The 16,374-nt window shown below is 38.3% G+C and overlaps 1 protein-coding gene across 1 annotated transcript; it reads left to right on the top strand.

Annotated features, from left to right (window-relative positions):
* The first annotated feature begins 895 nt into the window (after window positions 1–895).
* On the top strand, window positions 896–15,026 carry LOC113156197 (carnitine O-palmitoyltransferase 1, liver isoform-like). Its single transcript, XM_026351151.1, has 19 exons — window positions 896–1,074; window positions 4,562–4,707; window positions 5,473–5,612; window positions 5,973–6,144; window positions 6,492–6,593; window positions 6,982–7,119; window positions 7,354–7,431; window positions 8,068–8,175; window positions 8,592–8,679; window positions 10,199–10,394; window positions 10,490–10,678; window positions 10,792–10,897; window positions 10,978–11,094; window positions 11,561–11,725; window positions 12,255–12,383; window positions 12,568–12,723; window positions 12,841–12,954; window positions 13,127–13,219; window positions 13,582–15,026. Exons 2-19 carry the CDS (start codon window positions 4,567–4,569, stop codon window positions 13,705–13,707), a joined length of 2,358 nt encoding a protein of 785 aa, XP_026206936.1. The 5' UTR covers window positions 896–1,074; window positions 4,562–4,566; the 3' UTR covers window positions 13,708–15,026.
* The last annotated feature ends 1,348 nt before the right edge of the window (window positions 15,027–16,374 follow it).

Genomic DNA, 16,374 nt, shown 5'->3' with positions numbered 1-16,374 from the left:
TTTACTCCTCCTTAAAAAGCAACTTCATTCATTTTAAACTTGCTTTCAGTGGTTCTTGTTTGGGGAAAATGCATATGAGTGGTATAAATGTCTTTCCCCTAATAAAATATCTCTCTTCTCATAGATAACTAAATGATGATGTAGTTTGGTTACCTGCACCTTCCAGTCTCCTCCAGGTGACATCATCTGAGCTGAGTAGTGCCTATTTGACTAGAAGCAGAGAGATATTTAAAAAGAAGGAAAGCAGAAGGAATTTTATACACTAATAGAAGATTTTGTGTCTACTCTCCTGTAGTTGTATTTCCCCCTCTCTGTCTCGTCTTTCCACTCACCCCAACCGGTCGCGGCAGCTGGCCGCCCACCCTGAGCCTGGTTCTGCTGGAGGTTTCTTCCTCTAAAGGGAGTTTTTCCTCCTGACTGTCATCTAGTGCTTGCTGAAGTGGGTTGTTAGGTTTTCTATATAATTCTGTATATAGTTTTAATTTTAAAGATCTTAAACCTTACGCCGTAAAGTGAATATTATGGAGTAACAATCCAACAGTGCATAAAATGATTTAAATTTATTTTGTCTTTAGCAGCTGCAACATTAGTGAGCTCTACAAGTTAATGCATCTGTAATTATAATCCAATAATATATATCGTAATGAAATGGGCCATTTAGCATAATTATGCTTTCTAATACATGTACATTTGTACATTTATGTACATTTATTTAAGTAAAGTTTAGGACGCATGATTTCTTTAGCTGTAATTAAGTAATATCGTGGTTATTACTGATCTGAGTACTCCCTCTTTCACTGCGTATCCACATAGTCCCCAAACTACACGCACAGGAAGGAAGTTGAAAAGTCGCCGCAAACGCAACAGCTCAACGATCAGAGGAGCGGACATTTCCCACGGTCAGTAAAGGCGGCGTCAGCTCCATCCAGACGAGCATCACTGTGGGACCGTGTGGTTCAGGGAGGAGGGCCGAGTCGGCAGCAGCGCTCGCCGGTTGCTTCGACGTCAGAAGTTAACAGTCCGCTCCTGCTTCTTTGGGTTGTCGAAATTTCACCGTCTGTAAACCACAGCAAGGTACGTTAACGTGGCTCTGACTATGTTCGCGGTGCGTTGCGGTAAAGATGAAAGCAGCTGCATCTTTCCGCCACGTTAAGATTCGTTATCAGCAGCCGTTTGTGTGGCTAACTATGGGCAGGGCGCTCGGCTAGCAGGCGCTAGCAGCAGCTAGCGTCGCATTTCGAGCATAACGCTAGTGCCTGCGCTCAAAATGTCAGCTAACGCTAAGTTGGAGTCCGTTAATGAACTTTCCACAACAATAGCCACCACTAGTTAGTAGGCGAGTTTAAACCGGATTCATTATACGACGTTGATAACAAAATAGCGCAACTACTTAACGTTAATGGTGAATCTTTCTTTTTCGTAGCATTAACGCGAAGTTGGTGCTGAATTAAAATGTACTTCGCGTTCACGACCAGACGTGCTGGTTTTTGACGTTAACTAAGTTATATTTCACTAAGATAACGTCTAAGCAAGTGTTAGCCAGGCAGCTAAGTTTTAAATATGTTTCCCAAACGTGGGCTGGTTTGGCTTAGAGGCCATCTTTCAGCTGCGTTAGCTAATTTGTTATGTTTCTTGACTTGTTTTGGAAGAGTGAGTTGCACACATAGACATTAGTCGAGTTATTTCCATTCAGAGGTTTTGTGTTTGGGGAAACACTGAAACATGCACATGTCTGCTCCACTGAAGCAGCACTGGAACTAGTGTCCACCCTTGCATCTCTCCACTAAAACTATTAACTTAATTTATTTGAACAAGAAAGTTAGAGATGATTTCATATACACATATAAATCCAGGAAGCTCCACAGAACAAGGGCTAAACAAACCCATTTGGCAAGTGTGCAACCAATGGCTGTGTGGCCAGCTACTACCTTAACAAGGAGCCCGTAACGTTGTGATTAAAAGATTTAATCAACTTTAAATCTGCAGTTTGTGTGACCAGTGTAGACTCAGTGATAACATGAGCCCTGCACATAGGAATTTAAACTATTGACAAGATTAAACCTTGTTTGTTCAAGGTCTGCAAATGATAAACAGTTTGTTTTATTTGACTTCTTTGAATGGAAAATCCTGATTGTGCAACCATAGTCACTTGACTACTAAAGGAGAAGTCGCAATAAAAATATTTGACGAACAACTTACTTAATGTAGGTCATGTTTACATGATTTTCATCAAAAAGGTGAAAACAGACATCAGGCATCGTGTTTTTTTATTTACTCTCAATAAATGGGGCACGCGGTATAGTTTATGAATGGGTTTCTAATGGGAACATGTCCATAATCAGCAGCATTACCTTGGGTAATAATATTAGTTGTCAGTTGTGTGGGATATTTGTGTTTTTGGTTAATAAAGATGACAATAATAAGACTTGTATAAATATGTTATTTCTTGTATCTGTATGTGTGAAACTGTATGATTGCTTATTCAGTGTGACTATGATAATATTATACCATTTTTACATTTTTACTTGTTGCCATAAGGGAGCAGTAAACCTTAAAATACAGCTTTATGATGCATTTTTTTCTCATTCCTTGTCGGGGCAGACTGGCAAAAAAGGTTATTTAAGATAAGGCAGAGCTTCCTGAAACACTAAGAAAATATTTGCTGATATTTGTCAGTGTTTGAAGTTCCAGTAACTCTTTTACTACTTTAATTTTCAGTGATTCTTTACAGGAACTGTTTGTTACTAGAGGGTAAAATACATTTTTTTTCATTTTGTTAGGTGTCAAACTTGAAACACGTGTCTTAAGGGTGATATTTGAGGTATTGTAATGATCTTCCACAGTCCATATATTCAAATACTCCATAGAGATCTAAATGCCTCAGAGGTGTTTACCTTTCACCTAGTTTACACACAGTGACACTGTCATCCTGCTCTTCCTGCTCTCAACACATCCTCTAATGTTGGTCCTCTTTGCTTTTAACCTGGCTGATTTCTAAAGATCAATAAGCAAAATAGTTTAGTAGTTTTTTTAGCCTTTATATTAAACTGTAGCTTAGATGTTGCTATTAATAATCGATTCATATTTATATCTACTGTAATATTGAATTATCCGGTATCTATAGTCTAAACATAATATCATTGTTAACCTAGGTTTATGTCTGGTATTTTTTTAAATAACAAAGCTCTAAAGACATAAGCCTAAGTGTATAAGGGATCCAAAGCTTCAGAGATGCTGAGGGTAACTACACTGCCACTCCTGATTAAGCTATAAAAATACTGTAGTCCAGTCAGAGGATATTTGTATAAAATTCTGGTAAGACAGACATTTCATAAAGTGGCTCTTCTATGTAGATGTGGTCAGTGCTCTACTGAGTAGGTCTGCTCTGTGTTGGCACTGAACTATAAGGGGTTAGAGTTTTATCTCTGTGAGTCTTTACCACAGGCAGGACTGCGTCTGCCTGAGCAGAACCTCAGTGGGACCTGCGGATGACGAGGGAATGTGTGTGACATTTTTAGTGTCAGAGTGACTGGACCTCAGGGCATTATCCATAGCCTCTTTGTGCAGGAAAATCAATTCCTATTGTGAAGAGAAGCATTAACTGGCTTAAATAAAAATACCCTCAGTCACATCAGCAGCTACTCAGCACAGCTATCAAACTGACTTTAGTATCTCTTCAAATTTTTCATGCATAAGATGGTTGTGTTTTGCCAGACGTGTGTGCACACATTTCATCGGTTTGATGAATCATCTCTTAGCTCCCCTTATAAAGCACTTTCACCACCTTAAGGGCTCAGTTTCTCATCAGCTGCTGCAGTGCAGCTACACATATAACTTGTTATCATGATTCACAAAGCATGAGGGATGTTGCTGTACACCCTTTACATTGTTCTTTCTGTTTATCTTTCTTTTTCACAGCTCACATGTAATTCCCAGTATCTTGTTATTAAGTGGATCATTTCATTGTGTAACAAGCACCTGTAGATATGTTCTTACCCTGTTGTCCTTCATCTGCCTCCTCAGTATCTAAATGTGATAGTAGAGGCCTCATTATTATTTCTAAGCGCAAACTTCATGAGCGGGCAGAACTTTATCTACAATACAATAGTGCTTTTACTGTCAAATCAATATTGTTACTTAACCTGTCAAACTAAGCACTATCTTTGTTTGACTTGAAGATTTTGTTTTCGTTACACAAGATGATGCTGTTCATTATTTTTTAATCTAAGGAGAATGTGTAGCAAACCTTATATTAGCTAGCATATATTAGCTATTTTTCAGTCATGATAGTCCTGAAGTAGAGTTTGACTTCATAAATACTGTATTCCAAACATTTATGTTAGTAATTATTAACATCACAATATTTCGCAGCTGGTTTGTATGCACATTGTGACTGGGCTTTGGCTGGACTAGTTTCACCATGTTCAGTAGTGTTCAGTAGATTTCCGCAGTGTCTTGAGGGTCGATAATGTCTTGCTTTCTCGCTGACTATTTGAATTGTCAGTTTAAAAAGCGTTTATTTTTCTCATGCATCCCCTTCTGTCCCTCTCATTGAGCACAGCAATCATGGCAGAAGCCCATCAGGCGGTGGCCTTCCAGTTCACGGTCACCCCAGAGGGCATAGATCTACAGCTGTCCCACCAAGCCCTCACTGAGATTTACCTCTCTGGTATGCGCTCCTGGAAGAAACGTATCATCAGACTAAAGGTACCTTTACTCTGTTTTTTTCTGAAACACACTTTCTGTTGGGAATCACACCCTGTGCTCATGGGTTTGTGCCATCTGCAGCAATCAATTAGTTTATACTCATGCAAGCCCCACTTTGGCATTTTTACACAACAACACTGTAGTTGGCACCGTAGACTACACCAACTTTCTCCTTCTGCAGGCAAATACATAGCTTCTTTGTCAAAAAGTCTTTTAGATTTTAGATGCATGTTGGAAGAAACCAGAGATTCAAGTGGGTAGTACGGAGCGACCAATTTTTTTTTTTTTTTGAGCCAATCAAAAAGGAAGCATGCAGAGTTTCAGAAAACAGATTTCTCAGAGCCTTTTTTCAAGTCTGCAGGCAGTGAGAGCTCAAAACTTTAGTTGTATTTTCCTTTAAAACTAAGCTTACAAATAGAGGAATGTACAGAATAAACAAACCTGTACTTAGCAGTCATCACAATAATTTCTATTTTGGTTATTGTGTTTATTCTTTTTTTTTTTGTCTTAACTATGTGTTAGAATTGCTGCCCTTTTATATTATGTATAGTTATTTCAAATTAGTTTATCTATTTGGTTATTAATAAAAGCCTTGGTCTTGGTGAGCTGTAATTTTTGGACTTTACTATCAATAAATTATAAAGTAAACACAGTATGACACAGTCTTTATGTGGGGGGTTGTGTCTCGTGTGTGTGTGTGCGCCAGTGCACAGATGGTAAACAGTAAAAAATGGAGTTAAAATCTCTCCTCTCTCACATTAACAGAACAGTGTGATAACAGGGGTGTATCCTGCTAGCCCTTCCTCCTGGCTTTTTGTCGTCATAGCAATCCTGGCTACTATGTACACTCGGTCCGACCCCTCCATGGGACTCATAGCTAAGATACAGGAGCACCTTCCTGTCAGGTAAGGAATCTCGTGACTCCAGGAAATACTAAAAGTTAATGATAAATCCTTTGATTCACCTCATTGTACATTGTAAATGTTAAATAGACCCTACCTTTTCCCATTACTCCCTTCTTTATCTTCCCTTTTAAATCTTTTTTAGGCTTAGTTGTTTGTACAATATTTTCCCCTTGTGTGGCTTTTCTACATCCTGCTGCTCCCTGACTTGGAAAGACATAAATAGGATGCCTTACTTTGATGTTTTATATCTGATATTACAACTGTGAAACGGCTAGTTTTTGTAAATGGTCTCATTTTCTGCCCTTTTTGCCTTCCCTCCACACTTTATTCTTCTGTCTATATCTTCTCCCACCTTCCCAGCCAGTCCATGAGTACCCAGTGCCAGGTGGTGTTGTCAGCAGTGCTGTTCAGCACCATGCTATGGCTCTTGCTCATTTTCACCATGCGCCTCTGCCTCAAGCAGCTCCTCTCCTACCACCGCTGGATGTTTGAGCAGCACGGCAAGATGTCCACCACCACCAAAGTGTGGGTGGTAAGTAGTATTTCACGTTTTGCTGTAAACTAACCACACCATTCACTGTCTGTCACTACTGTGCCCTTTGGTTTCTGTTAATAGGAAATATTTGTTTGTATGGTATAACATAATGTATTAATACATTACATTACAACATAATGTATTGCTCATGTTGTTTGTTTTTATAGTCATATTTTTTCTATTTTAGAGTAGTAGAATAGTTTATGTTCTCATGTACTACAAAAATGTTTTATGCTTCAACCTTTCTACTGTACTTAATGTAGTGAACAAGGTTGAATGGTTTGTTCTTTTGTCAATTTCACTTTAATATTTTGAGTGTGTATGTGCTTGTTTCTGTTTGCCAGGCACTGGTGCGGATCTTTTCTGGCAGAAAGCCACTGCTCTACAGCTACCAAGGTTCGTTGCCAAACCTGCCTGTACCCACTATCAAGGACACTGTGAAGAGGGTGAGACATCACATTGAGCTTAAGGAATCAAACAAAATACTGATTACTGAACATGAAACAGCCATTCTTCTAATTCTGTTGCACCAAACTCTTTTTTCATTATCTGACTGCAAGATAGTTAAAATAAATAAATAAATAACTACCTTTCTAAACTGCTAAAGTGAGATATGTTAAACAGGAGGGGGAGATAGAATATCTCTCTATCAAGATGGGTCTGTAATGTTTAGGCCATCCTATTTATATAAATTATATATCAGAATTAGGTGTGGTTGAAATCCTCTTTTTAATTTTTATTTCTCCTTAGTGATGCATATTATTATTATTATTATTATTATTATTATTATTATCAATATGACTATAATTCTGGTTGATTCTGTCTCTTGTTTAGTACTTGGAATCAGTGCGTCCACTGATGGATGATGCAAAGTTTGAGCGCATGACCAAGCTTGCCACAGAGTTCGAAAGCAGCCTTGGTAACCGCCTTCAGTGGTACCTCAAACTTAAAGCTCTCTGGGCCTCCAACTATGTAAGTGGCTTACAGCAGTGTTCTGGTTTAGTGTAGCTACTTCAAATGTCACTTAAATGTCCAGCGCTGAGTGGTCGAAAGATATTTTAAAATTCCATGAATGATTTATATCTTTGTAAGGTTCTCTGGTTTTAATTATTCATCCTGTCTGAATATGCAAGTGATGTAACTGCCAGCTGACTCCAATATTGGCTTTCTCAAATGGATTTTTTGTTGTTGTTGTTTGTGTTCTAGGTTAGCGACTGGTGGGAAGAATATGTCTACCTACGGGGGCGAGGCCCAATCATGGTCAACAGTAACTACTACGGCATGGTATGAATTTTCTAACACAGTATAGTCCTCGCATTGGACATGTTTGTACCTGGGCCTCCTAGCTAAATTTATTTTGTTACATGGTCTTGGAGATATTTAGGGACTATTACTGCAACACAGTTGTGGGTGATACATAATAATATATATAATATAATAATAATAATAATAATAATTGTCTGTGTTTCTTCATACTTTTAAGACACGGTGAGATTTTCACAATTTTCAGTCCTAAAGCTTTATCTAGTGTTATGACAACTGAAAGTGTGGTCATGTTTAAGCTGATATGCTATATAGTGAACAGTGTTTTTCCGTTATTCTGTTAAATAGAAATATTAGGAATAAAATATTAATGCTTGCAGCTTTGTTATGAAAAATTATAAATATAATGTTTATAAGACGTAGGTTATACCTGCTTGATTTGAATATTGCTCAGTGTATTTGGCATCTAATATATATATAAAATATAACATTAACTAATAAATGATCTGTGCAGTAGCAATGTGGGGAGGAAGGTAATTCTAATGCCAAGCCTTAGAATGTGTTACCTTTTAATTTCAGGCAAATAATTTCATTTGACATTCACTTGTCTTATTTGAGCTCCTCCTCATTTTCTGTCATCCATGTTTTTTGTCCTAGGACTTCTTGTATGTGATACCCACACCCATCCAAGCGGCCAGGGCAGGCAACAGCATTCACGCATTCTTCCTATACCGCCGCAAACTCAACAAAGAAGAGATTAAACCTGTAAGTTCAGCCACTAGTCAGCCTCAGCTGTTCCATATACACACAGACATTAGTTATTCATGTCTCCTTGCTATGGCAACAGAAGACATCTGTTGTGTTCTGACTATGTGAATAACAGCAATCCATCAGTGTTTGCATGCCTTGGCTGTTTATGATAGTGAGCATGTGCATCTCCATCATTTTATTTAGTTCTGATGTTTATGTGAAGATATTTTCCTCATGTTCTCACACCATGTTCATACTGTATCTCATTCGTTTCTCTCTCTCCTTCGCCTGCTATATTTCTCTTTATCTACCTTCCTCTCACTTTTTACATTTTTTTCTTTTTTCTTTTTTTTTTTTTTGCTTGACTCCACTGCTCTCCTTTGTCCTCCTCTCTGTGCATTTGCCTTTGTCTCCTACTCTCCATTCCCCAGAGTCGTATACCAGGCACTGTCATTCCCCTGTGTGCAGCTCAGTGTGAGAGGATATTCAACACCACACGCATTCCTGGAGAGGAAAATGGTAAAGAGTTGTACATGTATACACACTTAGATAGACACATAGACACGCTGTCTATGTGTTTCACGTAGTGCTAATAAGTAATACATGCTATTGTCTGAGCATGAGTAATTAAATTCAACAAGCCCATACCAGTGTCTGCTTTAGACATGATGAGGCATACTGAAGGTGTTTGAACTCTCTGGAGTTTAAGCGTGGGATTGAAAATCGTGATCGTGTGGAAAGACACTGTATGTGTCTCCTGAGACAAGGCATCTGTGATTACACAGTCAGAATACGTCTGCTGTACAGCCCGTCCTGTCGTCTCTCGTCTGTCTCTTCTTCCCTTCTGGTCTCAGTTCAATCTGGGTTTCTGAAAATGGTCTATACCTAACTAATGTCTATACATTTTGTTTTCTCATTCTTTTCACTTCTTCCCTGGTTTCTCTTCTCTTTTCATCTCAATACTTATTTATTCTGTCGTCTTGTTTGTTTCCTCTCTTTCTTTCCTGTGCTGTTTGTACTGGCTCATCCTTCTTGATCCTGCTCAGTGGTTATTGAGGTCTGCAGTTCCTTGCTGTTCCTATCAGTTTGAGCGGATGTTTGACACTTGTCGAATTCCTGGAACAGTCTCAGGTAGTATTTATAATTTTTGCACAACTGGCCCAATGTTAATGTTGTTAATGTTAATCTTATGAATGAATCACTATCTTGATGGTCACCCTGTAAGTCACTCCATAAAATCTCACAAAAGAAACACAAACACTTGCTTTGAGTACTGCAGCACTGATCTGTACTCGTGCATACTCTCTACAGTGTCTTTATTCTTTTAAGAGGACTAACTTTCCATTTAGACAAATTTAAGTAATTTTGGTAGAATAAGGTATGTTAGGTCAACATAAAACTATCTATTAGTGTTTCACTGCTCATGTAAGTTCAATAACTCTTCACCAGTGCTGCAAATGTTTGCTTGTGGATCAGAACAGGATCATCAACTTTGTAGTCTTTTTAAGGTTATTTGCATATGGTCTCTCCAGATAACATTTATTAAGTGGGTGTGTCACGGATGTTGGGAAAATATCTCACCTTCCTGCAGTGCATAGTAGTAAAGGGAGGTTCCCATTTTCCAAGAATTATTATATGTAAACACATTTCACCTGGGGGTGTTTTCCCACTTTTCAGTTTGTGGTCAGTGAGTAAATTCTCTGAAACGACTTTGGGGAAGTGCCTAACTAAAGGGCGCCTCAACTGTTAAACAAAGTTATTCTGTTGCTGGTTCACAGATCCTGACAGTTAGTTGGAAGACTTCTGTTCACATAATGTTACAGGTAAAAGTTCAGGAGGAGCTGTCAAACTATTGAGATAATATTCCATGCCATTGGCACCGACAAAATGCTGATGTTTTCAATGAAACCAAACACAAAACACGCCTATAATAAACTATTGTTTCTGAGACCTCATCACCACATACTCTTAATTAATTACAAAGTTACACGTATTTACTTTGGCCTCTGACTTTCCCTTCTTTCCTATATGCCTGAAGACACTGTTCAACACTGGCAGGACAGTGACTACATAGTGGTATATCACAGGGGACGCTACTTTCGGCTCAGGGTGTACCAGGCAGGCAGACTCCTGTCCCCAAGAGAGATTGAATTTCAGATTCAGAGGATCCTCGATGACCCAACACCTCCTTGCAAAGGAGAGGCCAAACTTGGAGCCCTGACTGCTGGAGACAGGTCAGCTTTAAAAGGCACACATTTTAAAGCGCAACACATACAGCTCACTGCATCTCCGATGTAGTGTCATAACTTCCCTCCTAATTGTTTCCCAGAATTCCATGGGCTAAAGCCAGAGCGAAGTATTTCAGCAGCGGGGTCAATAAACGTTCTCTTGACTGCATTGAGAGAGCCGCCTTCTTTGTGACCCTGGATGATGATGAACAGTGCGTAATGGGAGATGACTCCGCAGCCAGTTTAGATCGCTATGCCAAATCCTTGTTGCATGGGAAATGTTATGACAGGTAATTCTACACTAAGCTGGTCCACTTCCTTGGGGACATGGTACTAACTAGTTTTTGTTGTTGCTGGACTAGATTCATAAAAGGATTCAGTAATCGTGTTGATTCTCGTGCAGGTGGTTCGACAAGTCCTTCTCTGTTGTTTACTACAAGAATGGGAAGAAGGGCATAAATGGAGAGCACTCGTGGGCTGATGCACCAGTAGTAGCACACTTATGGGAGGTACGAAACATGAAACAAAAGTGGAATGCACACTTTAGTTATCCAGTTGAGACTGTTACTTACAATTTGTGTGTTTTCAGTACACCCTGGCCACTGACAGTTTCCAACTGGGCTACAATGCAGAGGGCCACTGCAAGGGAGAAGTGGATGCATCACTACCACGACCACAGAAGCTGAACTGGGAAATCCTTCCAGAAGTTAGTTATGAATTTATAAATTTTTCTTAATTCATCTACTATTTCAGCTACAGTTAACAACACAGGTTCATACTTCCCAGTCTGCAGCCTTTGCTTTTAATACAAGCATCAAGAAGTAGTTTGAAATGTTGTATGTATGTAAACATTATAATTTATGTTATTATAGAGTAATTATGTAGCCATTATTTTTTAAATTGGTTTAGCTGATTTACTTTCATTGTGAAAACTATGATAATGCAGTTATAATAATAATAATTGTGAAGAATCCAAAACTGGCATCTGCCTAAATTAGCTAAGAAAGCAAATGTGCAACTAAGATCATCAAATCATGCTGATGAAAATGGACATTTTGCTAAATGAGACTACTTTTGAAAGTAAATAAATATCTTTAAAGACATTCAGACTTTTATAGCTACTGTAAGTATTTTGAACCTGCTGATATTGACTGTTTGAGTGTGTGTTGCAGTGTGAGGAGCAGATATCCCAGTCTCTGGCAGTGGCCCAGGCGCTTGCTGACGACGTTGACTTCCATGTTTTCCCCTTCCAAGACTTTGGCAAAGGAAAAATCAAGAAATGTCGAGTCAGTCCAGATGCCTTCATTCAGATGGCTCTTCAGTTGGCCTATTACAGGGTGAGCTTATAGACACACTTACAGGTGTAAGCATCTCAATTAATTAGAATATCATCAAAAACTAAGTAAGTAATTTAGTTCAAAACGTGATACTCATACATTATATAGATGAATTACACACAGTCATATATTCCAACTGTTTATTTCTTTTAATTTTGATGATTATGGCTTACATCTAATGAAAACCCAAAATTATTACATTACATCTTATTACATGAGATCAAATAAAAAAGAGATGAGATGAGATCAATGAATGAATTCAGATGAATGTTGGCTGAAAAGCATGTCCATGTGCAGTATAGGCTCTCAGTACTTGGTGGGAGCCCTTTTTGCCCAGGTTGCTCTGATAGCAGCCTTCAGCTCGTCTACATTGTTGGATGTCTCTCATCTTCTTCTTGTCAATATTCCATAGATTCTTTATAGGATTTAGGTCAGGCGAGTTTGCTGGCCATGTTCATTAAACCTGTCTTTGAATTTTCTACCGATATACTGTAGAATAAGGAAATCGGACCATGTTTTTCTGTTTCAGGAAAGGGGAACATTCTGTCTGACATACGAAGCATCCATGACCCGTCTGTTCAGGGAAGGCAGGACAGAGACTGTTCGCTCATGTAGTAATGAAAGTAGTGCCTTTGTCCGAGCACTGGAAGGTGGAGAGGTCAGACCACAGAAACTGTGTCTAGATTTCCATGATTTTTGTACAGTATTTGTGGAAACTTTATATATTATATATAATAGTTACTTGAATGCTGACACCTGCTATTTCTTTTTCAATTGGACTGTGGTTATTTAAAATTTTTGCTATGCTTAGCAATCATCACAGTCGTGCTCTTCTCCACCAGGCAGCAGATGTGTGCAGGCGTTTGTTCCGTGCAGCGTCAGAAAAGCACCAGCTTCTGTACCGCTTGGCAATGACTGGAGCTGGAATTGATAGACACCTCTTTTGCCTCTACGTGGTGTCTAAATACCTCGGAGTGGAGTCTCCTTTCCTGAAAGAGGTTTCCGTCATTCCTTTTGTTACTTTATTCAGATCAGGCAGTATGAGTATTTATCTCTTTAGCAAAATCAATGTAACAGTGACTTCAGAACACTGATGACTTGTGTTGACTTTTCAGGTGCTGTCTGAGCCCTGGAGGCTGTCCACCAGTCAGACTCCAATCCAGCAGGTGGAGCTGTTTGACATGGTGAACCACCCAGAGTACATCTCTTGTGGAGGGGGATTTGGTCCGGTCAGTGATTCAGACTCAAAACTATTATAAGTCGTCTTCTTTCTAACACATGGTGTACACAGTATGAGTTTTGAAAAATAGTCAAACCATTTTTAAGTATCAAATGTAATGTTTTTAACCAAACATTTGTTTTTAAAGATTTTATGTACATGTAACACTAAATCTATTTCAGGTGGCTGATGATGGTTATGGGTTGTCCTACTGCATTTTGGGAGAGAACTTGATAAACTTCCACATCTCGTGCAAACACTCATGTCCAGACACTGTGAGTTCAAAACTGATGTTTAAATACTTAATTGTTTTAACATTTGGCCACAACTCTTGACTTTATGTCCACCGATATGAGATGTTAAGCCTATAAATGGTGTTGAAATGAAAAAACAACTAGATTTTTATTGCACTTTTAAGCATATTTTAGAGTTTGAAATGATCCAATAATCCAAAAAACATTTTATGTGTGTAAATGTTTGTTTATCCTCAGGTTGTAGAATTATTTTTTGCTCTGTAAGTGTTAAGACTGATGAGAGCAGATGTGTTAACATATATAACAATACAATATATATTTTTACATATTTATCTAGTTATTCCAATGTATCTATATAATTGTTTGTTATTTCTCCCTTCAAGGATGCCCATAAGTTTGGAGCTCAGATCAGAAAAGCCCTGCACGATCTGATAAAGCTGCTGAGCCCCATCGAAAAAGAGCCCAACAAAACGGAAGAGAAGAAGATGGAGGTCAAGAAAGAGCTGTAGTCAGTCAGCCAGGAGACAGGGTGCTGAAGAGAAGTTGTGAAGGTTTAAATGTTACATTGTAGTGTAGAAACAAAGATCAGGAGCCATATGATTTTCAAGAGACAGCTACTTTGGAGCACTGAAATGATGGACATGATGTTTTTATTGATAAGCGTTTGTATTTGTTTGTTTGTTTTTAGCTTTGTGGGTTTGGGGGGAGAGAAAGGGTCCATAGAGTAATAAATAAAGCAGCATAATGTAAGGACCCAATGATTTATTGGTTTAGGGTAGGACTAACAGCCAAACCAAGAAAAAATAGAAAAGTAAGTACAAGTGTGAACCCTAAATGAAAATGTATTGTGTGACATGATTTGATTATTATAGATGCCAGTATGAATTGCACCACTCCAACTTGGGGTGTACAACCCTAATCTCATCTTATTGCAGGGACTAATTCAATATAAACTCAAGGAAGGTGGAAGTGTATTAATTGTTAGGACACAGTTAAGTATGCCACACTTATGTGTCACTGATATTCTATTGTTGAAGTTGTTTGAAAAATGCAATTATAATATTGATAAATGTTTAGTCTTGGAGTATTAGCATGGAGAGAAACATGCAGGACTGTTGAGGTGACTTCATTTTCTACTATCTGAATGCAACATTGCTGTAACTGTAACTCCAGGTATGTTAAATCTTGGAAGTCTGTGACTTCTCAGTGCTTACTTGTTATGTATAAATCTGCTTTTTACAAACATGATTGTAATTCTCTGCTGAGAGTGTCAGCCTATTTAAGTGTGTAGTGATATGACATAGCTCTGTTAAATTCATATGTTGGCATTACGGTTTGATTTGTGTGTAGTATTATATTCAGTATTAATTCACCAAGAAAATATAAGCATATTCAAACTGTGCATACAGATAATGTGGGTCAGTTGGCCTTTGAGTTTTCAGCAGGCATTTGAAATGTGCCAGTTTCAAAAATGTTACTATGATGAGCTCCAGTTATTTCACTGCCATTTACACATTTGTTTGTTTTTCTTATCACTGTGTTATTAATCAAGCACTATAACAATGCAAGCTGTTTTTAATGAACATGTGTAGATGTTCAGTCTCAAGCGGTGGCACAAGTCAGATGTGGATTACACGTTAAGTGACATTATGTAGTCAAGCCGTCAGATTTAGAGGATGGCATGTTACCAGTGACGCAGATTCCTCTGTTATTCACCATTGATTTTTTTCTGTTTTATTTCCTCCAGATCAGTTGAGCTTGTCTCATTATATTGCTATTGTTATTTTTTAATACAAATTACGAGGGAACATAAAATAATTCTTAAGAAAAAAGCCTCAAGTGTGTTTCTCTTTGTTGCATGAAAATACTACACCATCAGTTTAACTGATAATAACTGTAATAATATTGTTTTTCACACATTCTTACCCACCTACATTATCGAAAATGCAACATAGTTTAGTGCGAGATACAGGTGTGTGACATCCCATACAGTCACACACCGCTGAGGAGCAGACGACAGGTCTGGTAAACTCACTGCTTTCTAATGACACCCCTGATAAAGATTTTGACCTGAGGATTTTATTATATAAAGTGGAAATGCACAGTAGATGCCAACACTGGTACTAGTCTAATGCAACAAAGACATCTTGCTAATCTAATCTTATCAAATGGTTTTATATGTTAGGTTAGTTAGCAGATTGAAGGACAACACATTCAAGACAAACTTAATTAAACATTTATATTTAAGTTTCTGCATCACGTTCAGTTTATTGTGAGAACAGTTTTTATGTGTAAATCTAATGTAAAACTTTGCTTTGCACATTAAAACAAACTAAGAATAAACTTTTTTCCATGAAAACATTTTCATTTTTATCTTTACTTAGCAGATATAACTTTATAAAGCCTAATTATTAAGATAGGTAATAAAATCAAAAGTACGTCTGTATCCTTACAGAATATTTACTGGACAGACGTCACAGCCTGTGGGCACTTTGAAGCACTGATCATTACATTAAACTCAACCCAATCTATGTCCTGACAGACAAAGGAAGTGTTGTTTCACAGTGTGCACTGAGCCGTTTCCCATCATGCCTCATACCTCCACAGCCGTGAGAGGAGTCAAGTAAACTAGGCCGGTCTCTTTCAGACCATCTCACGTCACTGACTTCTGTAAGGTTCACCAGCCTCCTCATGTCAGCGAGGTCAGTGTATTAGTTTTGGAAATGTTACAATTGACCTGATTTCCATTCCACGTTTACAGCAGGATGACATACACTACATGTTTTTGTCTTGCTATTCTTCTTCTAATCATCCTCCATTGCTTGTGATTTGTCTCTTTTTTCAGCTGTGCTGTCACCGACCCGTTGCTTATTATCTTGCCTGTCAGACTTTACTTTCAGCTGTCAATAATCCACATTTGGTCCCCGTCCTCCTTCTCACCTCTTTGTCACCCAGGAGGACTGCTTATATAAAGCTCGATCTCCCCCCTCCCGCAGTTGTTATCGGTGAACATCTTATCTTTTCCTGTGCAGGTATGTTTTTTAACTTTTCCTATGCACTACAGTTTATCTAAACCAGAGTGTTTCTTGTTGTACAGTGCTCTGATGATTTGGATGCAACCAGACAGTCACAGTAGTTCCTGTAGCTTCTGTCTTTCTGTCAACCAAAACCAGAGT

The sequence above is a fragment of the Anabas testudineus genome, chromosome 19 (genome assembly GCF_900324465.2).
Source record: "Anabas testudineus chromosome 19, fAnaTes1.2, whole genome shotgun sequence".
In the NCBI taxonomy this organism is placed as follows: domain Eukaryota; kingdom Metazoa; phylum Chordata; class Actinopteri; order Anabantiformes; family Anabantidae; genus Anabas; species Anabas testudineus.
Note: the sequence above shows the minus strand (reverse complement) of the source record. Positions and strands in the feature narration are given on the sequence as shown.

What these genes read in the sequence shown, in the direction of transcription:
- LOC113156197 (XM_026351151.1), top strand. Translation starts at nt 4,567, where the DNA reads ATGGCAGAAGCCCATCAGGCGGTGGCCTTCCAGTTCACGGTCACCCCA. An exon ending in TAGTAGCACACTTATGGGAG is followed by an intron (nt 10,898 to 10,977) that starts GTACGAAACATG and finishes GTGTGTTTTCAG; the next exon opens with TACACCCTGGCCACTGACAG. An exon ending in TTCAGTTGGCCTATTACAGG is followed by an intron (nt 11,726 to 12,254) that starts GTGAGCTTATAG and finishes TTTCTGTTTCAG; the next exon opens with GAAAGGGGAACATTCTGTCT.